This window comes from Cetorhinus maximus, chromosome 1, assembly GCF_964194155.1.
Source record: "Cetorhinus maximus chromosome 1, sCetMax3.hap1.1, whole genome shotgun sequence".
In the NCBI taxonomy this organism is placed as follows: domain Eukaryota; kingdom Metazoa; phylum Chordata; class Chondrichthyes; order Lamniformes; family Cetorhinidae; genus Cetorhinus; species Cetorhinus maximus.
In genome coordinates this window covers 12,489,646-12,514,546 of record NC_135879.1, presented here as the reverse complement: position 1 = coordinate 12,514,546, position 24,901 = coordinate 12,489,646, and the positions used below count along the sequence as shown (strand labels likewise).

The window sequence follows — 24,901 nt, the reverse complement described above, 5'->3', positions numbered from 1 at the left end:
TGGTCCGTAGTCTTGCAGGTTACAGCACTTCAGATGCAGATCCAGGTACCTTTTAAATCAGTTCAGCGTTTCAACCTTAACCGCCAATTCAGGCAGTGAATTCCAGGCTCCCACCACCCCCTGGGTGAAAAAGTGTTTCCTCATGTCCCCACAAATCCTTCTACCAATCACCTTAAATCCCCTGGTAATTGATCCCTCAGTTAGGGGAGACAAGTCATCCCTGTCCACCCTATCTAGGCCCCTCATAATTTTGTACACCTCAATCAGGTCACCCCTTAGCCTCCTCTGTTCTAAGGAAAACAACCCCAGCCTATCCAATCTCTCCCTCTTGGCTGCAATTTTCAAGCCCTGGCAACATTCTTGCAAATCTCCTTTGCGCTCTTTCCAGACCAATTATGTCCTTCCTGCAACCTGGCGACCAGAACTGCACACAGAATTCCAGCTAGGGCCTAACCGGTGTTTTATACAGTCCCATCATTACATCCCTGCTTTTGTATTAAATACCTGGCCCAATAAAGGAAAGCATTCCTTACGTTTTCTTGACCACCTGTCCTGCCACTTTCAAGGACCAGTACCCTCCCCCCCATGAAAACAGCAAGCCCACTCTAAACAAAATGTCTACTTGGTCCAGGTTGTTCAGATACTCTTACTCTCTACCAAGCCAATGCCCATTTATTTACAAGTACCTTCAAATTCCACGCTGCGCAGGCGCACTTTCCACAAGCCGTCGGTTTTTCACCGTTGCGCGCGTGCGCTTTGCCACTCGCCCGCCGCCGGCCCACCCCCTCAACGCCGACTGCGCAGGCGTGCCGCGCGAGCCTCTCTTCCCACCCCCCCCCCCCCCAGCCCCGAGCCTTCGCGCGCGTGCGCCTGTGCAGTCCCTGTCCGCACATGACATGCGCAGACTTTTACAACGCTTCCCGATAATCGGGATGCCGTCGCGCCCGGCAAAAAAAAAAGCGGCGCGCGCGCGCGAGAGAGAAGCTCTTCCCCCCCCCCCCCCCCCCCCCGGCCCCCCGCCGGCAACGGTCAACTGCGCAGGCGCGTTCCGAATTGCCGCGCAGATGGAGTTGGAGGTCGAGCTGGAACTGGAGCTTCTCATTCATAAACACACGCACATAGTCAGACGGGATTGAAAACAACGAGAAATATCTATGCTTATGCTTGGATTTGGGTGGTTTGTTATGATGTAGGTTTACTCTGGGGGGGGGGGCGGTTGTTGTGCTCGCAGTCAAGCAGCCGCCATTTGTTGGACTGGCTATTCAGAGCTCTTCATGTTTTAGCTCATGCCTTTTGGCATCACCATGGATGGCGAGGCCAATGACCTCGTATTACTGCCAGATGCTGATATTCTGACAAAGGTAATTGGGAGTTTTCGTTTTAATCTTGACCCAAGTGTTTTGTCGACTAATAATATGGTTACTTGGTTCAGCCTGAAGGCTGAATTGCAGTGTGACTTTGAAAATTCATCTATTAACTAATCAGGTTAACGATGTCAAACATGTAACAAGACTTGACAAGCAAATACAGCAGGTGTTAAAAACAGAAAAATGTTGCAAGAACTCAGTAGGTCTGGCAGCATCTGTGGAGAAGGAAACAGTTAGTGTTTCGAGTCCCCATGACTCTTGTTCAGCTCTCTGAAGAAGGATCATACGGACCCGAAACGTTAATTCTGTTTCTCTCTCCAGAGATGCTGGAGTTTTCCCAGCATTTTCTTTTCTTTTATTTCAGATTTCCAGCATCTACAGTATTTTGCTTTTTTAAAAATTCAGCAAGTGGACAGGATGTTAAAGAAAGGTCATGTTGAATTAAAATGACAAGCCAATAGACCATTCCTACATTACAGGCACTACAGTAAAAGTACTTCATTGACCACCTGAACCATGTAAGGAATAAGGGCTGCATTGATACCTTTTTGATTGCATCTTTTTCTTTCATTCATTCATGGGATGTGGGCTTTGCTGACTGAGCCAGCATTTATTGCCCATCCCTAGTTGCCCTTGAGAAGGTGGTGGTGAGCTGCCTTCTTGAACCGCTGCAGTCCATGTAGTGTAGTTACACCCACAGTGCTGTTAGGAAGGGAGTTCCAGGATTTTGACCCAGCGACAGTGAAGGAACGCCAAGATATTTCCAATTCAGTATGGTGAGTGACTTGGAGAGGAACTTCCAGGTGGTGGTGTTCCCACCTATCTGCTGCCCTTGTCCTTCTAGATGGTATTGGTAGTGGGTTTGGAAGGTGCTGTTGAAAGAGTCTTGGTGAATTCCTGCAGTGCATCTTGTAGATGGTACACACTGCAGCTACTGTGCGTTGGTGGTGGAGGGAGTGAATGTTTGTGGATGTGGTGCCAATCACTTACACCTGCCAATCTTACAGGTTGAATTTAGTCTGAGTTGCTTTGATTGCCCTGGGTATGGTGGGCATAACATTGGCATTTTGAATAATAGATTTAAACTCCATGCCCTGACTGCAGCACACAACCTAACTAAAACACCCTAGCCCTAAATTGTACAGTGACAGTTAATATTTCTACACTTATTAGAGGGCAACATTAACTCAAATAATGACCTCTCTCTTTAAAATGCCTTTGAAAAGCAGTTTTCAAAACTAATGCTCTGATCCTAGTCAGTCAACCAACTTGAAACTACAGAATTCCCCATATACAGCAGGCAGTGAAGTTGTGCCTGGCTTAGTTTCACCTCCACCTGTGACTTTTTTTCTGAATCTTCTCGGGATGTGGGTGAGGGTGTATTCGTTGTCCTGAGAATTGGTTGTGCTGGGGTCACTTGATCTGTTGCGATCTTTGTGCTGTTAGTGCTCCAACACGCCTGTTGGGTAAGAATACCTGATATCCAGAATATTGACACAGTGACAAAAGGAAATGGTGATGTTTCGGTCAAGTGAGGATGGTGTCTGACTTGGAGGTGATGGTGTTTCTGCTCTTTGATTTTTGTCCTTTTGTCAGTAGAAATCGCAGCGAAAGGAAGTGTGTAAGCCTAGGTGATGATGGCATAGTGGTAATCTCTGAACTAGTAATCCAGAGGCTCAAGCTAACGTTCTGGCGACATGGATTCAAATCCTACCTTGACAGCTGGTGGAATTTAAATGCAATTAATAAATAAACTTGGAATTGAAAACTAATGGTGACCATGAAGCTATCATCGATTGTTATAAAAACCCATCTGGTTCCCTAATGTCCTTTAGGGAAGGAAATCTACTGTCCTATCCTGGTCTGGCCTATATGTGACTCCAAACCCACAGCAATGTGGTGGACACTTAACTGCCATTCAGGTGCAAATCACCCAGTTGTACTAAATCACTTCAGGAAAGTTGAAATGGACTGCAGTGGTTCAATAAGGCAGTTCACCACAATCTTGAGCGCAATAAGGGATAGGCAGCAAAATCTGGCTTTGCCAGTGAAGTACACCCCATGAAAGAATAAAAAAAGCTCCGCTGCATTTTATAGATATACTGTTGTCTCTGCACACTGTGGTAATGGAGGCATTGGATATTGACTTCAGTGGCAAGCATGCTGATCAAATGGATGGTATCAAGCTTCAAATATTTCTGCAGTCAAAAGATATATTGCACCCCTTCATTGTCACTGGTAGGAACTTCCTACCTAGCAGCACTTTCACTACATGGATTAAAGTGGTTTAAGCATCAGGCCAATCAAACCTTCTGTAGGGCTATAAGGGATGGGCAATAAACGCTAGTCTTGCATATGATGCCATTGAAGGACTGAATTAAAAAGAATATTCAGGTGAGGGGTGAGTATTCTATTAACCCCTGTCTTGAACCATATTCATTACCATATTGGTCACAACAAAAATTAATATTTCAGAAGAAAGCTAAATGCAAATGACAAGGAAGGTTGAATTTTGAATCTTGACTGAATTTTTTTCTAATTTACGTCATTGTTACAGTGCAGAAGGAGGCCTATTGTGTCTGACCCAGCTCTCCGAATGAGCAATGAACTAGTGCCATTTTCCTGCTTTACGAAACTTACAAAATACTTACAGGGCAGATGTAGATGTATCCCCTGGCTGGTGATTCTAAAACCAGGGGACATAATCTCACGATAAGGCCATTTAAGACTGAGATGGGGAATTTCTTCACTCAGGGGGTGGTAAATCTTTGGAATTCTCTACCCCAGAGGGCTGTGGAAGCTCAATCATTGAGCATGTTTGAAACAGAAATCTATAGATTCCTGGAGACTAATGACATCACGGGAATGGAGATTGCATGGGAAAGTGGTGTTGAGGTAGATAATCAGTCATGGTCTATTTGAATGGTAGGCTCGACGGGCTGAATGGCCTATTCCTGTTCCTATGCCTTCTCCCCATAACCCTGCACATTGTTTCTTTTCAAATAATCACTTAATTCCCTCTTGAATGCCTCGATTGAACCTGCCTCCACTACACTCTTAGACAATGCATTCCAGACCCTAACCCCTCGCTGTGCATAAAGGAATTTTCTCATATCACTTTTGCTTGTTTTATCAATTACCTTGAATCTGTGCACTCTGGTTCTCGATCCTTCCGCCAATGGGAACAGTTCCCCCTTGTCTACTCTGTCCAGGCCCCTCATGATTTTGAATCGTTCTATTAAATCTCCTCTCAGCCTTCTTTTCTTTTACATCCCTGTTAATGAATTTTACTGAAAACTTGTTCAGTTCCCAAACTGAAGTTATCAATGGGGGAGCTTTACATGCATTGCTTCTTTCATTAAGTGATAAATTTATCCCATGGAAATTGTTCAGCTGATTGTTTTGTGTTTCAACACTGTCTGTTGTTAATTGTAGTCTTGTGAAGAAGGAAGAGAGATATGAGATAGGTTTTTACAATATATTGTGTTTTGGTTTAGTCAATTTTACCTTGAGTGTTCGGGTATGTGCCCCTAATTTTATAGTTTCAAGTTACAGAGAGGGATTTTGCCGAGGCCATTGAAAACTGTACAAATGCACAGTGGAAATGTTTGACTGCCCTGCTTCATGCTAATTGCTAATGTGAAGCTGCTATCTTTTGTGCAGTCTGAGTGCATTGCGTAGTAATAGTGAAATTATGTTGCCGCTATAGATTGAGATAGCGTGTTGCTCGTGACAGAGTTGAAAAAAGACCACTGATCTTAGCAGTACTGACCTGAAAAATTGGACTTTTTTCTTTGCAACTAAATGTGAATGGTGTAGACTTATTTTTAAAAGATTCAGACTGAACATGATTTTAACAATGTGGCAGGAAATAAAATTATACCAAGTAAAAGTTTTGTTATTTCTGCAGCAAGCTAGTGGGGATGCAGTTACTGTACACTAATACCTGAGATTTGGTTGTGGAACACAAAGTTGACCCATCAAAACCAGAGTTATACTGCAGACTGTGACTTGTACTCTACTCACCAAATAGCCTAGACACAAACACAAAACTTCACACTCCAAGTTGCTTTATACTTTAATATGGAGAGTTGTTGCAATCAATTGCATTTTCATGTGAAACACTAAAAACCCTCAAACAAATAAAGTGCTCAGGTGATTGAACCCCGAGCATTTAAAAAAAAGTATTTTTCACTCTAAACCAGTGGTGTACTCCACCCAATGCCAAGCTCAAGTGATATGCTCTGTGAAATTGTGTGTCTCCGCCCTGCCTCAGTCTACCTTCTGCTGAAACCTTCATCCATGTTTTTGTTATCACCAGACTTGAATTTTCCAACACTATCTTGGCCAGCCTAACATCTTTCATCTACTGTAAACTGAGCTCATCCAAAACTTTGTTGCCTGTAACCTAAATCCCACCAAGGCCCATCACCCCTATGCTCTAAATTGGTTTCCGCTCCAGCAGCATCTCCAATTTAAAATTCTCCCTATCTTTGTAACCTCCTCCAGCCTTCTGAGGACTGAATTCTTTCAATTCCAATCTCTTGTGCATCCCTAATTTTTTTGCTCCACTATTGAAAGACAAGTCTTTACCTGTCTAGGTCCTAAGCCCTGGAACTCCTTCCCTAAACCTCACCTTTAAGATGCTCTTTAATGCTTACCTCTTTGACCAAACTTTTGTTCACTTGTCCTACCTATCTCGTGTCAAATTTTGTCTGCAAATGCTCCTGTAAAGCATCTTGAGACGTTTTACTGCATTAAAAGTGCCATATAAGCAAGTTGTTGCTGATCCAAGGCAGGTGCCTCTTTGCTTGGCTTTATTGCATTCTGAAATTTTGATTTATATGGAATATTGCTTCAAGGTAAATTAGAATAGGATTAATTTAAAATAGCATAAAGTAAACTTGAAGTATACATTTTCTGTTTATATTAGGGTGATAAATGCTCGGAATAATTTGCAAAGAAAGATCTTCATGCCAAAAATATTCCAGATGCAGTTGGAGATCAGCCAGGAAGACTCAAGAGTTGAGCTATGATAGGTTAGACCATCATATCTTATGCTTGACTGTTATGTAATTTGTCATTCTTGCATTTCCTTCTTTGTAGATTCCAGTCAAAGAGAATAAAGAATTAGCAGAAGAACCTGAAGATTTGCATGTTAAATCGTTTTGCCAGAAAAATGGAAGATCTATATGGAGGCCTAAAGTAGATATGCTGCATTTCCTTGTTGGTACTGCATCTTTTCTGTCAGTTTTGACATGTACTAATTAAACATGTTTTGTATGCAAGTAAAGGCAAAATAGCATTTTATTCCCTGTTAAGGTGCTCAGTTCTGGGTTTAGAGCTTGAATAAAACCTTTCTATCAGTAAGATCAGACAAAATCTAATCCCCCAACCTGGCAATTGTTAGACATTTGGCAGGCTTGAGAGGTGAAATCTGAACGTGACAGTGAAGGGTGACTTGCAAAACGAACACAGCGCAAGATATATGTTCTCTAACCTGTTACATATGTACAGTTATACAGGTAACACACTTCCAACCTGCTCTGCTGTTCAACCTAAGATAAGTTAAAAGTTATGTTCATCATATTACTGGAGGGAACAAATAAAAACTTATCCTGTGTCTGTGACAGAGTGAGCTTGCTTTTTGGGGATCTGTACTGCAGTGTAATAGAATTGTGGTTTCTGTAACACATACTGGGAGTGGAAAAAGACACTGGAAATTACTGCTGCATTGCTGAAAATCTTGGCATCTCTCACTTTCTCTTTCTCTGTTACTCTCCCTGCCTCCCCCATTATAATTGGCAAACACAAGGCAAGTCCATTAAGTGCTTTAAACAGCTTAAAGCTGGTTCTGGTTCTTTACTTGGAAAAAAGCTCTTTAATGCTTTCATACTTATGGGGAGGTGTGGATGACCTGACAGACATTGCCAAACTGAACCCAATACTGCAACATCCCCCAACAGTTTCATACACTGGCCCCTACAATATATAAGGGACAAGGAAATAGAGGGTTACGCTGATATAGTTAGATAAGCAAATACGGGAGGTGACTCAAGTGGAACATAAACTGGTATGGACTGCTTGGGCTGAATGGCCTGTGTCTTTCATATATATTCTATGTAATTCTCCTAGACCCTAATCCTCAGAGGCTGTCATATTTCTTCTCCTTCCATTTCATCTCCTCCCCCCCCCCCCCCCCCCCCCCACCACCACCACCACCACCACCACCACCCAGGGTATGTCCTCACGCTGGGAGTATACAGCCTCCAGATCAGTAGTCCCAGGAGTTCCTCCCAATGGTTCCACAATCCTTTCCCCAGTGCTTCCATCTGAAGCTCCAAATATCCATCTACTGCCACTGCTCTGAGATACTGCTGCCAGATCCTTATGCCCACTCTCATTACTTCAATAATCCAGGACCCCTCCTCTTTGCAGTGCCAACAATCTCTAATCCCAGTCCCCAATACCACTCACTCAAAAGTTATACCAACTCCCTACTTTTGTCACATCCCCAAGGTAGCAGGACTAATGCCTCCACACTGCACCTCCGAGATCTCACACTTCAAAACCACTTTGCCGCCACAGCTGCAACCTAGCTATTCTCTCCCATTAATTCTAGACACCCCTAGTCGTCACTTGGGAGTAATAGAAACCGTTCTGAGTTCATTCTCCAACATGCTCTTTCATCCTTCTCACACGCTGTCCTTTCTGTTAGCCCATGTCCATTTTCGATCTTCATGACCTCCAGTTCCCTCCTAAATACTGCTAAATACCTCCTACCTGCAATTTGGAACACCTTGCTTACTATCTTCCATAAACAAAAGTGAGGGATGAGTGCATATTGTCTTAATTACTTATCTTTAAACAAAAATATAGGAATATTCATAATTTAAACCCAAAAATATTGAACACTGCCACGATCCTGTAATTGAGCAATTTGGCAGGCGTGATAACTGTTGTTATTAACCTGTATAATCCATCATATTATTGGAAATACTGAGAGCAATGCCATGATAAATCCATCAGTGTACTTTAAGAAAACAAAGTATACATTACTTTGTGCATTACTTGTCTGAAGTGTCACACACAAAGAAACAGGTAATTATCTGGAATGTACATAATTTATCGTCAGTTAAAAATACTGTGTTGAACTCCAAAGCCTAAGTTATTAACCTCTGACTGAGTCCTGGTGCACAATTAAATTAAGAACAATTAAGCTTTACATCCTTGTGAAAATATGTGGCTTCATCTTAGCAACAGAATTGTGTGAAAATATAATACTCTTGCCCTTCTAAAACAGCACATCTGCAGTGCCACTCATCTGGTGTTACCTCAGTTCCACTTCTTGTAGTTGTCCCTTCCCCCACCTGTCACGGGAGGAATTGTGGGCTGAGTGGACTTTGGGAACATATATTTGCTACAGGTACTGGGGAAACCTGCATTATTTAAAAACAAAAAACTACTGCGGATGCTGGAAATCCAAAACAAAAACAGAATTACCTGGAAAAACTCAGCAGGTCTGGCAGCATCGGCGGAGAAGAAAAGAGTTGACGTTTCGAGTCCTCATGACCCTTCAACAGAACTGAGTAATATTATTTCACCCTTCTTCTAATATTACTCAGTTCTGTTGAAGGGTCATGAGGACTCGAAACATTGACTCTTTTCTTCTCCGCCGATGCTGCCAGACCTGCTGAGTTTTTCCAGGTAATTCTGTTTTTGTTCTGCATTATTTAAAATCCGTATTAATCCAGGAAAATGTCCTCGGTTTGAAAAGAGATGCTACATGCAGTATTTATCCCTGTGAATGAAAATGAAGAATTGAGTTTCGCTTTAAAAGGAAACTTTATTTTTGGTTGCACACTCTTGAGCAATTTGATCCAATCCCTCTCTATATTAACAGGAAGAATAGGGTCAGTGGTGCATCTGTTCCAAAGTGTACCTGTTGCATAGACAGAAAATAAATGAAACTGTAATGCTGACACTGGTCTAAGATGTCTGAAGTGAGAAGAATGACTTTTAAAATTTGTCCTACAAACTGAGTTTTCAAATTTCTTTCAGGTGTCTCATCTTTCACATGAGGGTAGCTTTATTACTTAATCCATTTTGTTTCCACCAGTTTTTTGTAATGGATGCATGCTGTTTAATATGTCTTGCCTTCCTCCATTCTCTTTTCAACCTGGTGGGTCTTGACTTTGCCCACTTGATTATAATAATTCAAAAAAGACTTTAATCTGTTGTACTGATCTGAATCTGATGCCATTGCTTGTGCCAAGTAATCACCACAGTTAATTACAAACAAATAAGACTGTCTGTCTATATTTTAACTGGTGCTAGGATTAGAGATGTGATGGTATCCCTCATTGCCTTGGCGAATGAAGTTAGCCATTTAATGTCAACTGGTGCTGAACTTTGGGAAGTTTGTCTTATGTCCATGCCCATAACTGGTTTGCAAGTGCCCAGATGTACTTTACTTACGACCATAACAGCAACAAGTGTCATTCTATCCCTCCCGGCTGGTTTTGAATGCAAGTTCAAGAGATGAAAGGCCAGTATTGTAACTATGCCTCTACCATTAAAAAAATCTTATTTATTTGTCATAAATTACACATGAATTAACAGGATTATTTCTAAATGTGCAATATTTTCATTTGTATTAGTAGGACAGACAAAGGAACAGAATACTACTCTTGATTCAGATTTGCAGCATTTGGAACTGCAGAACAACTGCATCTCCTCCAGAGTAGAGGATGAAAATGAGCTCGAGGATGACGATAGAGCTGATTACCATGATTATTTGGACAGTGACCTGAGTGACTATGACGTTTCCCCGCCCCCAGAGGCCGCGCAAATACCTGGAATGAGTGTTGAGCCATTTTCAGAGAAAGAAGACTGGGAAGAAGAACTCAGTGAAGCTTGTCCCTATGGTAATGTATTTGTGAGTGGTTTAAAGATTGCCTGTTCTTTCACAACTTTCAGTAGTTCTTGAAAATTACTAGTAGGTTGTGCACTGACTTTCTGCTTGTGCGCTTTCTTGCATGTATCTTTGTAATTCTTGTCAGTTTTGAGTGGAAATCAGATTTTAAAAACTATTCTACCACAGTGCTTCTCATTAGCCAGTTTTGTTATTATTTTGGAGATGGCGTAAAATGTGAAACCCATAAACACACACTTCTTTAAAAAGTAAAAGCTTGGCTTATACTTCAGGAAATAAATCAATTTAGAAATCATGGAGATGAAGTTGGTCTTCGGTGGCAGTGAATTGGCAGCTGGTTTTACACTCCAATCTTTTTTTGAAACGGTCAAATTCACTTGCATGTATTTACCTAATGACCCATTGTTAGTTAGGAATGGGGACAGAAGGGAAAAGGGATATTTGGTTAACTTTTCCCTTGTCAACCATTGTTATTCTCTCAGAATGACCCATTTAGCTTCATTTATTTCACAAGTGGATGTGTCTCTGCCAAAGCATTCTGAAAATTCATATCCACTTTAAAGATCTGTCATTTTTGTCCATATTTGTATTTGCCGTGTTTAACGATTTCAACAGTTCAAATTAAAAATAGCAACTTAGATTTGCATAACAAGTTCAAATGTCTCGAACACACGCGGGTTAGATAAACTTTTAAATTATATTGAAGTGAAAATCTCATTTACATGAAAAGCGTACCATGGAATGCTTGTGATTTACCAAAATGAATGAGTAGCACTGGGCTTTGTGTATCCGAAAGATTCAGACCATCTCAATTTGAAAATCAGTGAATTTCATTGTCTATCTTAACACCACATTTGTTAAACATACAATTGAAAATTAAATCTCTGGTAGACTCTAACTTTTGAAAAATCTTGTGATTGGGCAGTTCAGTGGAATTTTGGTGCTGTTCAGCTCTGATTAGCGAAACATCCGCTTGCAGGTGAGAATGCAGCCGATTTAGCCACAGATTCGAGAAAGCTCCAAATATGTGATGGAGTGTCTGGGTGGGAAGGGAAGGGTGAAGCAGGCTAGGAGGCAGACTGACTAAGTATGCACTTCAGGAACAGAAACTGTCAAGCAGATTAAGGATCAGCTTATTTATTCCCTTACAAATCTTACTTACAGAATAAGATTTTTGCTGTGCTTCACTTCTCCTGTAAATCATTCCCTCTGTGTAAACATTCACAGCTTCTGTAACCTTTGGCTTTATGCTGCTGCATTTTCTTCCTGCCTTTTTCAAGGTGGTTGCATTTTCTTAATGTTATAGTTGTATGCTTTCTTATTGGCTGGTCTGGCCAAAACCCCTGAGGAGTAGGTCATTAAGCTCTTTGAGCATGTTCTACTATTCAGTTAGATCATGGCTGACCTGAATCTCAACTCCATTTAGCCACCTTAGTTCTATGTCTCTTACTACAATTGACTAACAAAACCTACCAGTCTCAGTTTTGAATTTTCAATTGACCTAGCAGCAGTAGCTTTTTTGGAGGCCATTCATGGGGAACCCACTAGTCACACCCTGACAATTGAAGCTCCTGCTTCATTATCCTTACTATCTGTCACCTATCTCCCAACTAATTCCCTACCCATGTCAGTAGGTTTCCTCCAATTCCATGTGCTTTCACTTATACTAACAGCCTGTTGTATGGAGCCTTCTGGAAATCCACATAACTAACAGCTCACCATGACCTTCTCAAGGGCAATTAGGGATGGGTAATAAATGCTAGCTTAGCCAGTGACACCCCGATCCCGTGAATGAATTTTTAAAAACTACAGACACTTCCTTATTACAACTTAGATAATCTTCTTTCGAATATTGAACTACATTAGTTAGATATGATTTAGGCATTACAAATTGATGCCGACTCTCTCTGATCATTTCTTATTTGTCCAAGGGCTCGGTCACCCTGAACCTAACGACCTTGTAACTTCGCACAACAGAGGTTAGACTAATAGGTCTATAATTTCCTAGTTTCTCTCTCCCATTCTACTTGTATAATAGCGTGACATTTGCAATATTTCAATCCAAGAGAGCAATTCCTGGGTATTCCAATGGGTATATGATGCAAATAATGTGGGAAGAAGCAGAAGCTGCAGTGGTAGAGGTAAAAGCAAATTATACCAACCTTGGATCCATTGGTTTTGTTGTTTGTGGGACCTTTATGTACAAATTAGTTACTACTTTTGCTTGCTTAACAGTGATACTAGTTGTAAAACAGTTTGGGACTATCTGAATATGTGCTTAGGTGCTATACAAAGGCAATTTCTTTCTGATTCAGAAAAGGTCCAAAAGACTATTGAAAAATACATGTCTCGCATTTAATTTGTAATTGAGTTTCGTGGTTTCAGAAATGTTCAGTAAAATTTCCACTTGATAGATACTTCAAACACACCAGCATCAGATTCCTGTGGGAGAGGGGAAAACAGGAACATTTAGGAGGATTCTTGCCTTCAGTGCTGACAAGTTATCTTAATTCATGTTAAGATACTCCCATTAGATTTCTAACCTATGAATCTTTTTAACTGCTTGTGATGTGTTTTCTTCCAGATGAAGATGACCTAGCGATAATTGTGAAACATGGTTGTTGTGAAGTGCAGCTTGTTTGGCAGGATGACGAGACTTACAACCCAAGCCATGATCATGTTCCTTCATTAAGAGCCAATATAGTTGAAATTCCCACTGTGCAGGGACAGTTTGATGATGCTGATGAATAAGGTTTGGACATCTCATCGTGTTGGAAGAAAAAAGGCCAGATTAATTGTGCTTTGCAATTTGGAGTCCTGTTTTCTTACTAACTTCTCAAAATGGGAATGTTCTCCAAGGAGGCTGCCATTTTGTGCTGCTGTTCATCACAATTTCATTCAGCTTATCGGGGTCATGCCAATAAGATTCAGAATTTTTCTTGCCACAATTTCTTTTGAAATTGGCCGCAGAAGATCTTTCGGCAGTAAAAGCCACAATGGAGAAAAAAGCGACATGATGTTTTGCTTAATACGAATGTACAATTAGTGACTGAGAACGTGATGGGCTTTTTTTTCATGGTTGTTTTTAAAGACATTCTATTTGATGTCTATTTTATTTTAAAATAATGTATTTTGAATCCCTACATGCCATCTCTACAAGTAGGAATTTTAGCAATCAGTGCTATCTTTCATGCCACAGAAACAAGTTAATCTGTTATTGAAACTGATAAGGGAGTAGAGATATTGCATAACTACCGTTGCTTTAATATAATGGAACAATATTTGTTTTTGAGGTCATCTCCACTAATGTGTGCGAAGAAATGTTAGCTTGGTGCTTATTTGTGTATCATGGGCTGCATGTTGTTCTTTTGACACATTAGAAAAATGTTACACATTTGTTACCTTAATCATTATTTTTATGCCTTGTGATATCTTATACATCTGAGCTTCTGTATAAATTTAGATAAGTATTTTTGAAGCTGCCTGCAAATAATTAGTATTGAATTGGTTGCTTGAGGGTCCTGTGATAATCCAGTAATTGGGTGAGCCAGACTATTCAGTAAAGTAATAGGTTTGCTCGCTGCTCTTTGGTGATATAACTGATCTGGGCCAGAATAGTTGGAGTTCTATAATACCCTCTGCAACTGGGGCTTTGGAGCTGAAAATTGGCCAGGGTTGCTGCTCCTGACCAGTAACTCATGTTGGAAGTGATTGTTGTCTGAATTAAGCTTGATTGTAATGCCCCTTTTGCAGTCAAATATACCAATATCACCGCTCGCCCTTTGGCCAGTCTTCAGAAGAATGACTACCTGGGCAATGAACTGAAAGGTGCTCATGGACCTTCCCTTGGCAAGGAATAAAGGTCTCCAGGAGGAGAATGTTGATGACAGAATAAAGGAAGAGAAAAACTGAAGCTGGTCAATTCGTCGTGTCAGTTGGTTTAATCCAATTCGATAAGTGAGCCTCGGGATTTGCCTACCTTACTATAGATCTTTTGTGGTGGATGACAACTGGCTGGGGTGGGGGGGGGGAGACACCTATTTTAATCTCTGTAACATCAGATGTGGAGGGATGAAAGTTTACCTCTCCATTGGAACTTGGATGGACCTTCTTTCCCTTTATTTTGTCCAGTATAACAATTTCCATTGTCTCAAATTGAATGTAAATGCTATGCTACTAGTCTGAGCTATATCACTCTGCTCCTCACCAATATTTCTTGCTGCCTTACTGTAACTAAATATGCCTAGTACAAAAAAATATTTTTGAGAGTTTGAGAATTTTGAACATTTGTTTTTGTTTCTGAACTGTTTTTCACTACTGACCAACTTCCATGTTCTAAATTAAGAAGTTAAGGGACTTTGTGTCTGTAACAGTGCCTTTGTTCCCTTTACCCTTGAATACTTCCTCCCTTCTTCCGAAGAACCTGCACCTCCCTTTACTTTTTCTCCATTCTCCTTCCATCCATCACACCAAACCCATCCAGTTCATAATCCCAGTTTGCTCCCTAGATTCCCTCTCCCCTGGCCCCTCCAAGCTCCTGATTATCCCTGCCTAGCTGCCATGTTTGCCAATCAATGCCCTTCCCTTTCTTCGAAATGGATGTCAGCACTCTAACTCAAATAATTCTGCTTCACATTCAACATTCTGATCTGCATACTTATGTTCATACCTCCCTCAATTTCCAGCCAGTAATTTTTTTTCTTCCCCACTGTAATGTTGTTCCCTTCCTAGTTTCTCTATTACTATTTAGGAGTACTAATCTCTGCAATAGGGTGGATAAAGCCATTTGAAAAAGAACGTCCCCCAACCCAGCTGAATTTCAGTTCTAGAGTCACTTGCATACAAGGCTCCTGGCTACTGGGGAGCAATACTGAACCAAGGATGGGAACTTGCAGCAGCAGGGCTGAGTTCAGCTCCCCACAAACAAGTAGGAAGATTCTGGGAGAGGCTTATCTCTAGAGTCTGTGTAGGCTCATGCTCTGATAGTCCTTTGCTGCTGGCACCTTTCGTCCATTCTCTTTACAGGTTTCTGAACACTGGGTGTTGGGTCTTAATAATCAGCTCTTGTGTGTAACGTCCTACTGCCTTGAATGCCTAGAAATATGGCAGAGGACGTATTTACCTCAAATCTACAGACAGTTGTGGGCCAAGACAAGGGCCTGGAAGATCGGGACGTGACCAGGTGTGTCCCTTAGCAAGGTTTAAGTCTCCTCCCCTCCTGATCTGCTGAAAAACCCTGGCTATATATTCTTGCACATTGTGCTGATAGAATCGTCACAGTACAGAAGGAAGCCTCTTGGCTCATCACGCCTGTGCTGGCTCTTTGATAAAGATTTGTCCAATTAGAGCCCAGCAAATTTTTCCTTTCAAGCATCAGTGCATAAAATAAACAATCAAAGCAGTGGATATGCGGGTGGAGGGGAGAGAGGGAAGAAAAGGCCAGGTTTGAGGTTTTAAGTGTGAAAAATAACTTTTTCCTCTTGTAAAATGTTTTTTGTTTATGAAATTTTATTTCGACACTCCTTCAATTACTGTGGCAATTATCCCCAAATAAACTTAAATCCCCTAGCTGCTTCCTTGGTTTGCTGTGACATTTTGCTGACTGGTTTAATTCCAATCTTAGTTTGAAATTTGTAACATTTCAGTTTGAATTAAATATTCAGTTGTGTCCTGGTGCTAAGTTCTACTGAGTGCTAGATGGTGCGAAAACTAGTATAATTCAGGAGTGTGCTAGTCAACCTCAGTTTAAACTGGGGGTGGGGGGTGGGGTGTGCAGCAGCTTCAAAACTCAATAACTAAATTGAACGTTATTTCAAGTATTAAAAAAAAGCTCATACATTAGACCTATGTACATCAACTAATGAGTTAACAGTATATTTTTATCAAGATCCGTAACTGAAGTTGTGTAATCAACAACTTGCGTATGTATTGCTCCTTTGATATAGTCTTCTGGATGAAACGTTGAACATAGGCCGCATCTGCCCCCTAATTTGGGCGTAAACGATCCCATGGCACTATTCAAAGAAAACAGAGATATCCCTCTAATGTCCTGGCCAATAGTAGTTCCCTAACTAACGTAAATAGGACAGATTATCTGGGTAAGTATCTTGTTGCTGTTTATGGGACTTATGGCAGCCAATTTGCGTGCAACATTTCCCTATGTTACAAAGTGACGACACTTCAGAAGTGCTTCACTGGCTACCCCTTTTACCAACACAGCAACACTGACCCATTTTGCTGGGCTAAATACCCAGGGCACCCACTGGGATTCCTGGGGCCAGGAGAGGCCCTGAATGCAGCAGGAGCAATTTCAGAACGAGAAGAAGCGACGAGGGACCTTAATGGAGCAGAACAGAGTCTGGAAGAAGGAAGGAGATGCAGTGTCGTGGCAGAAAAAGGTAGAGCAAAATTTGCGGGAATGAAGGCCTCTATTGGCTTGCACTTTGGAGTAATTCCCGGTGCTAAATTAAGACTACGACCACCCTTCACCAGGCAGTCCTAGGGATTGTTGGTGAAAGGGATCAGCAGGAGCAAAAGGAGTCAGGGAGTCCCGCATTTATATGTGGCAGGGAGGGAGGTTGGCATCAGTGGTCCCAGAAAGGAGGGAAATCGGGTTTGGCTCTCCCATTGCCCCATTTGCCTATTGTTCCCATGGCTACTGTAGGAAAATCCAGTTCCCAGCATGTTTAAAGTAAAATAGAGTCATTACCGCACAGAAGGAGGCCATTTGGCCAATCGAGTCCATGCCAGCTTTGTTGAGCAATCCAATCAGCCTTTCCCCTGCTCCATCCCTGGAACCCTGCATGTTTATTTCCTACAAGTGCCTATCCAATTTCCTTTTGAAATAACCGATAATAAATAAAAATTGAAATAAATTATAGAAGAATTGAGGCTCCCCGGTGAGAGAGAAACTAGATGTGCAATTATGTTTTCTTCTTTTAAAAAGGCAAGTTGAACGATAAACACTTGATTCAAGAATGTAGTCACAAGCTGCTTGTAATTAAATCATCAACAGTTCAGTTGCCAAATTATAGTTGCTTCTTTCAGACTCTCACATGGACACATGTGATGACTGCTCAGATGACAGGCTCCGAAACAGCTTGTGTAATATCTAGAAGAGTCAACTGGGTGACAGAGATCGCAACACAAAGTCCCAGTGCTACTGCAGTTTTGTTGTTGCACAGATTTTAAAATATCTTGCCAACTTTTTTGTTTAGAAACTTAGAGACATTAGCAACACTCAGCTGCTAGCCACGTGCACAATGTTTATTATCCATGCAATTTTGACAGGCCGGTTCTTTACACCAAAGTAACCTGAAGTTCAGGCTAATTCTTTTTTTTAATCGGAGCTGATGCAAATAACATATTATTTTAGCTCCACACTATTGATCGGGGTGAATTCCCTCCGGGCTTCAGTTGCTGTGACTTTGATCGAAGTTCAGTTTAAACACTGTTTACGAGGGGAGGTGGTGGCATTGTGGTATTGTCACTGGACTAATACTCTGAGGACTCGCGTTCAAATCCCACCATGGATTGAATCCAATAAAAATCTGGAATTAAAAGTCTTGACGACTAATGTCCTTTAGGGAAGGAAGTCTGCCGTCCTCACCTGGTCTAGCCTACGTGTGACTCCAGACCCCCAGCAAGGTGGTTGACTCTTCTGCAACGCCCACGTGAATGAATATATTAAAAAAAAAACTTTTGAATAGATTCTACTTTTTAATCGTCCATTGCTAAAAATGTCACATCAGGACCTTGAAAGTGTTTTAACAGACCTTTAGCAAGCACATCACTCTCGCCATGTAGATGTGTACTCTCAGGGGACCATTTTGTAGGACTGAATTGAGCCCTTGGAAATCCCCAATCAGAACATTTTCATTCTCAGAGGTGACACTGCGAACAATGGCCACTTTAGCAGAGGGAAGGGAGAGAAGTCACCCTAGGCCACTGCAGTGCATCTCCTCATGATTCACTGAACAGTGTTGATTGAGCGGTAGAAGTAGCTTTAGAAAGATGCAATAAAAAGCAAAAATGTTAGAGACCTGAACCAAAAACAAAATGCTGGAAACATTGAGCAGGCCAGGCATAGTATTTGTGGAGAGAACAGTTGAGGTAACATTTTGATTGCGAGTTCTTGGTTGGGACCGAATGAACAACATTTAAAAAACAGGATATGGAGCTGAGCCAAAAGCACATCGACTGATCTGTAAAGCGGGAGATGGTTAAAATGTCAGAAGTGGCAGAATGAAAGAATTCAAAAATAAGAGACTTAAAATTCTAGAATCGTATAGCACAGGAGGAGGTCATTTAGCCCATTGTGGTTTGATGGTTCTTGGAGCTAATTAGTTAGCTTTTTCAACTACCCTATTCTAATAGCTAAGATGATATGAGTAAGCAGGTGAAAGGATGCAAGGAAAACTAGCAAAGTAGGGTAGACTCCAGTTTAAGCTTGGTAGAAAAAAGGCAGGTCATAAACAAGTATTTTTGATGGTGGGAGAGAGTCCCCCCTCAAAGGCACCAACCTGCTCCTTCCCTTCACCTTTAGAAATGCCAGCACAACTATCTCACATTGCCAGCGTGTCCTGCTGGGGAGAGACTGTGAGTTTCAGTTTAAGTCTGACTTTAAAGTTTACATGAAGGCAAAGTTTCTCAGATCAATAACGCCCTGTTCTTTAGCCTTCTACCCTTTCAGCGAAGCTCAAAGACATATTTTGCAGTTGTAATGACAGAAAAACTGTCATCATCATAGCGTTTGCCATCATTACAACTGTGGAACTGACAGCAAATTCTGCCTTCCACACATGCACAGTTATACATGGAAATCCAGAAGTTACTGTCAGTGATTACCTGCTCCTCCATATGGTGCGTTGTTGAAGTCCCCACCAATCGAAACCTTTAGGAATTAGTTGAAATGAGGTGAACTTCCACTTTTAACACTGATCTTGCTGTAAACCTCCCCAAAAAAGTTATTGAGTGAAGTGTATTTGGGTTTTTAACAGCGTTCTAAGTCATAATTACTCCTGAACAAACGCCTGACCCTGAAAAATACAGTGTATGATCATGGAATGTCAAATTTCTCCGTTATAGTTCCAAAGGTTTTTATTTTGTCTCGGTGTGTGTCCCTGGGAACAGCCTGCAGAGCACAGAGTCCTGTGCCACAGCACAGCTCGGGATGAAGCTCGACAAAAACCACTACACCTTTCTCCAGACCTTCTTTGCAAAGGCACATTCCACAAGGAAGTGAACAACGGTCTCTTCCCCACCACAGCCACCTCGAGGGCAATGTGCAGAGGGGCTGAGACTCCTGGTGTATAGGAAGGATCTGATGGGGAGGGCCTTTCTCACCACCAGCCAAGCTACATCTTGGGGCTTGTTGGGAAGTTCTGGCGATGAGGCATTCTGCCAAATGACTTTGACAGTCTGCTCAGGGAACCATCCGACAGGCTCCACCATCTCCTTTTCCCTCAGGGCCTCTAGGATGTTACCTGCAGACCACTGCCTGATAGACTTGTGGTCAAAGGTGTTTCTCTGCCTAAATTTTAGAGACCATATTAAGAGCAGCGAACAATGTGTATACTGGGTCCACAACACTGTGTGAGTAGGATGGTCTGCACCTTTAATGTTGGCCTACTACTTTTATGTTTTGAGAGTGCAGAGTTTGCATGTTCCTGTCAGGATTAAAGGCAAAGTTAACAGGCATAGGGAACCTTGGTTTTCAAGGGATAATGGCGATCTGGTTAAGAAGAAGAGAGAGGTGTATAGCAGGTATAGGCAACAAGAAGCAAATGAGGTACTTGTAGAGTATAGAAAATGTAAGAAAATACTAAGGAAATCAGGAAGGCAAAAAGAAGATATGAGGTTGCTTTGGCAGATAATGTGAAGGTAAACCCAAAGGGTTTCTACAAGTATATTAAGAGTAAAAGGATAGTAAGGGACACAATTGGTCCCCTTGAAGATCAGAGTGGCCGTCTATGTGGAGCCTCACGAGATGGGGGAGATCTTAAACAGTTTTTTTGCATCAGTATTTACTCAGGAAACTGGCATAGTGTATAAGGAAGGAAGGGAAACAAGCAGTAGTTTCATGGAATATATAGAGATTAAAGAGGAGGAGGTGCTTGCTGCCTTACAGCGAATAAAGGTAGATAAATCCATCGGGCCTGACATGATATTCCCTCGGACCTTGAGGGAGACTAGTGTAGAAATTGCAGGGGCCCTGGCAGAAATATTTAAAATGTCCTTAGCCACGGGTGAGGTGCCGGAGGATTGGAGGGAAGCTCATGTTGTTCCGTTGTTTAAAAAAGGCTCCAAAAGTAAACCAGGTAATTACAGGCCAGTGAGCCTGACGTCAGTAGTAGGTAAATTATTGGAAGGTGTTCTGAGAGATCGGATATATAATTATTTGGACAGCCAAGGGCTGATTAAAGATAGTCAGCATGGCTTTGTGCGTGGTAGGTCGTGTTTAACGAACCTTGTAGAGTTTTTTGAGGAGGTTACCAAGAAAGTAGATGAAGGAAAGGCTGTGGATATTGTCTACATGGACTTTAGTAAGACCTTTGACAAGGTCCCTCATGGGAGGTTAGTTCAGATACCAGACACTTGGTATCCATGGAGAGGTCGTAAACTGGATTCAAAATTGACTGTGTGGGAGAAGACAGAGAGTGGTAGTGGATGATTGCTTCTCAGACTGGAGGTCTGTGACTAGTGGTGTGCCTCAGGGATCTGTACTGGGACCATTGTTGTTTGTTGTCTATATCAATGATTTGGATGATAATGTGGTGAATTGGATCAGCAAGTTTGCTGATGACACTAAGGTTGGAGGCGTTGTGGGCAGCGAGGAAGGCTTTCAAAGCTTGCAGAGATCTGGACCTACTGGAAAAATGGGCCAGAAAATGGCAGATGGAATTTAATGCGGATAAGTGTGAGGTGTTACATTTTGGAAGGTCAAACCAAGGTAGGACATACACAGTAAATGGTAGGGCACTGAGGAGTGCGGAGGAACAAAGGGATCTGGGAGTTCAGATACATAATTCCCTGAAAGTGGCGTCACAGGTAGACAAGGTTGTAAAGAAAGCTTTTGGCATACTGGCCTTCATAAATCAAAGTATTGAATATAGGAGTTGGGATGTTATGGTGAGGTTGTATAAGACATTGGTGAGGCCAACTTTGGAGTATTGTGTGCAGTTTTGGTCGCCTAACTACAGGAAGGATATCAGTAAGATTGAGACAGTGCAGAGAAGATTTACTAGGATGTTGCCGGGTCTTAAGGAGTTGAGTTACAGGGAAAGATTAAATAGGTTAGGACTTTATTCCTTGGAGCGTAGAAGAATGAGGGGGGATTTGATAGAAGTTTACAAAATTGTGAGGGGTATAGACAGAGTAAATGTGAGTAGGCTCTTTCCACTTAGATTAGGAGAAATAAACACGAGAGGACATGGCTTTAGGGTGAAAGGGGAAAGGTTTAGGGGGAACTTCACTCAGAGAGTGGTGAGAGTGTGGAACGAGCTACCATCTGACGCGGTAAATGCGGGCTCACTCTTAAGTTTTAAGAATAAATTAGACAGATACATGGATGGGAGAGGTCTGAAGGGTTATGGACTAGGTGCAGGTCAATGGGACTAGCGGAATAATATTTCGGCACAGACTAGAAGGGCCGAATGGCCTGTTTTCTGTACTATAGTGTTCTATGGTTCTATGTAGGTGTCAGCTGTGGAAATTATGTGCAAAGGCTCTAATGTCTGCTTCAGGCTGGGTAACCCCTTTTGTCCTTAGCCAGTATGATGGCTGTTGAGCTTCTGACTGGAAGTGCAAATGTGTTTCCTGTCTGCTATTATTGGACTATTGTATCTGCATAGCGTAGCACCTGAGAAATGGTTGCTTTGCAGTCCAGTTTCTGGACATTTGTGTCCTGGCCAACATTTATCCCTTAACCCAACACCAAAAACAGTGTATCTGGTCAATTTATACCAATTTATCTATTTGTTATATCCATTTATGAGATCCTGGGTTAGTTTAGCTGTCTTGTTTTCCTATAATTAGAACAATGCTTACATTTCTTTAAGAAGGTACTTCATTAGCTGTAAAGTAGAAGCCGCTTGCTATAGCTAAAGATTCATTCCACATGTTGATCACAATGCGTGTAAAGAAAATAATCCTGATATCTGTTCTAAAATAACCCGGCCCTGGACTGAACTTGTCTTCCCTAGCCTCAGTTTAATGCTGCCTGTTTGTGCCCCTGTAGGCATTTCATGAATTCACTTCTAGGAACTGTTTGTCCTCTCAAGGTGTGTGATGTCAGTGCTATTCTTGGTATCCGGATCAGGCCACACATAGCACAAGGTTCGAAGCAGAGTGCAGCTTGCTCTACACTGCTCCAAGTATTTTCCTCAAATCTTGATCTCTCAACAATCCGAACTGCACCAATGTAAATACATTCGCTTTCAATCCTAGGCAGTCTATGCCTTTGCTCCGAGTCTGTTAGTTTAGTGTTCACTTATGTCAAATTGTCTGAAGTTTTTGCGTTAAAGGCCTGTATCTACTAAGAATTTGTTACGGACCGGTGAACCCGGCTGGTAAAAAAGCACTTTCATCCCGTCAGCCTGGGCTAAATTTGAACGTGAGGTGAGGGGTAATCTGTCTGCTGACTCATTTACTGATTACACTGGAGAGGGTGCAGATGCTGCTTGGGTTGTTTTCCTTAGAGCAGAGAAGGCTGAGGGGGAACCCGATGGAGGTATACAAAATTATGAGGGGCATAGATAGGGTAGATAGGAAGAAACTTTTCCCCTTAGCAGAGGTGCCAATAACCAGGGGGCATAGATTTAAGGTGAGGGGCAGGAGGTTTAGAGGGGATTTGAGGAAAATTTTTTTCACCCAGAGGGTGGTTGGAATCTGGAACACACTGCCTGAGGGGGTAGTAGAGGCAGTAACCCTCACAACATTTAAGAAGTATTTAGATGAGCACTTGAAACGCCATAGCATACAGGGCTACAGGACTAGAATGGATAGGTGCTTGATGGCCGGCACGCACACGATGGGCCAATGGGCCTGTTTCTGTGCTGTATAACTCTATGACTATGACTCATTCAGCCACTCACTCCGCCTCTCAAGCAGCATGACTTTCAATCCAACAGGAAGTCCTTAACCTTTAAAAGAATATAAAATTATGTTGTTAACATATTGGGGGGAAAAAAGTGCAAGAGATTTTATTTTGACGAAGTAGAAATCAGGCCAGAAGATGAACATTCACAGTTGCCTCACATTGAGCACACTGGCAATTGAAAGCAATAACCAAAAGCCAGGAGAATGTGGCATGTCGGTGGGCAGTGTTTGGTTTTTCACTATAACCCATATGTAAGCTCTAGTTGTAGCTTGTGGTGGCAGTGGAACAATCTTGGCAGAGGCATGATGGATCTTTTGGCCTCCTGCTGTGCTATATGATTCTTATGAGCGTTGGGGTGGGTTTTAACTTTGGTTGGGTTATCAACTGGTGGGGCCCATACAGCAAAGAAACAGCTGGCATTTTGAGGCACTGGTCTCTTTTACATCAGGCTGGCAATATGTGGGCCACTGAACAGTCCTCAGCTGGACAATAAAGGAGTGGTGTCAGAGAAGGATGGTGTGGCCAGCCATGTCAAAGCTGGTCGAGATGGATGACAATGGACAGTGCACCACATTCAGTCACTGACTGAGAGCTTGATACTGATACTAAGCTGATAGCTTGGTGTTTTGCAGAAAATACATATTTTCACCAATTTTGTGTTTTATTACTTTGTTCTGCACTTGAAAATGGACCAAAAAGGCAATTATCTCTTAATAAAAGCCTAACTGTATTTAATATAGCAGTCACATTGATTCAGATAAGCATGAGTGAAGGATGTATATTGACCCATTCACCACATAATTGGCAACTCTGCCAATTCGAAGTGTGACACAGTACGTTGGAATTTAACAAGTTATTATGACCCCTTGCAGGAAATTAAGCTTTAAAGGTAGCTTCACGGCTAAGTTTTAAAACTACTATAAATGAGTTAGAACCATAGAACACTACAGCACAGAAAACAGGCCATTCGGCCCTTCTGGTCTGTGCCGAAATATTATTCCGCTAGTCCCATTGACCTGCACCTAGTCCATAACCCTCCAGACCTCTCCCATCAATGTATCTATCTATTTTATTCTTAAAACTTAAGATTGAGCCTGAATTTACCACGTCAGATGGTAGCTCGTACCACACTTTCACCACTCTCTGAGTGAAGAAGTTCCCCCTAATGTTCCCCCTAAACCTTTCCCCTTTCACCCTAAAGCCATGTCCTCTCGTGTTTATTTCTCCTAATCTAAGTGGAAAGAGCCTACTCGCATCTACTCTGTCTATACCCCTCACAATTTTGTAAATTTCTATCAAATCTCCCCTCATTCTTCTACGCTCCAAGGAATAAAGTCCTAACCTGGTTAATCTTTCCCTTGAACATGAAGCATTATACTCTGCTTTTTGAGTTTGGGGAGAAAGAAAGGTTCTCTGTGATGGTCATACAACTCCTCCTTTGCTTGAAGTAAAATTTTAAACGGTCATTGCTTCTAATCTAGAGCCTCACACCACGTGCAA

At 41.8% G+C, this 24,901-nt stretch overlaps 1 protein-coding gene across 2 annotated transcripts; it reads left to right on the top strand.

The window, feature by feature from the left end:
- The first annotated feature begins 1,196 nt into the window (after nt 1–1,196).
- Nucleotides 1,197–14,658, top strand: LOC144671346 (uncharacterized). 2 transcript variants are annotated; one of them, XM_078533312.1, is made up of 4 exons: nt 1,197–1,361; nt 6,474–6,597; nt 10,031–10,294; nt 12,887–14,658. In XM_078533312.1, the coding sequence occupies exons 1-4, from the start codon at nt 1,287–1,289 to the stop codon at nt 13,051–13,053; spliced, it is 630 nt and encodes a 209-aa protein (XP_078389438.1). In that variant the 5' UTR covers nt 1,197–1,286; the 3' UTR covers nt 13,054–14,658. The 2 variants fall into 2 exon arrangements, with proteins under 2 accessions (XP_078389438.1, XP_078389355.1); XM_078533229.1 differs by having other exon boundaries at nt 1,233–1,361; nt 10,028–10,294.
- Nucleotides 14,659–24,901: the final 10,243 nt, after the last annotated feature.

Bases quoted from the DNA above. Each gene is read 5' to 3' on its own strand.
- LOC144671346 (XM_078533229.1), top strand. From the start codon at position 1,287: ATGCCTTTTGGCATCACCATGGATGGCGAGGCCAATGACCTCGTATTA. The intron at 1,362-6,473 runs GTAATTGGGAGT...CCTTCTTTGTAG, and splicing joins ATGCTGATATTCTGACAAAG to ATTCCAGTCAAAGAGAATAA. The intron at 10,295-12,886 runs GTAATGTATTTG...GTTTTCTTCCAG, and splicing joins CAGTGAAGCTTGTCCCTATG to ATGAAGATGACCTAGCGATA.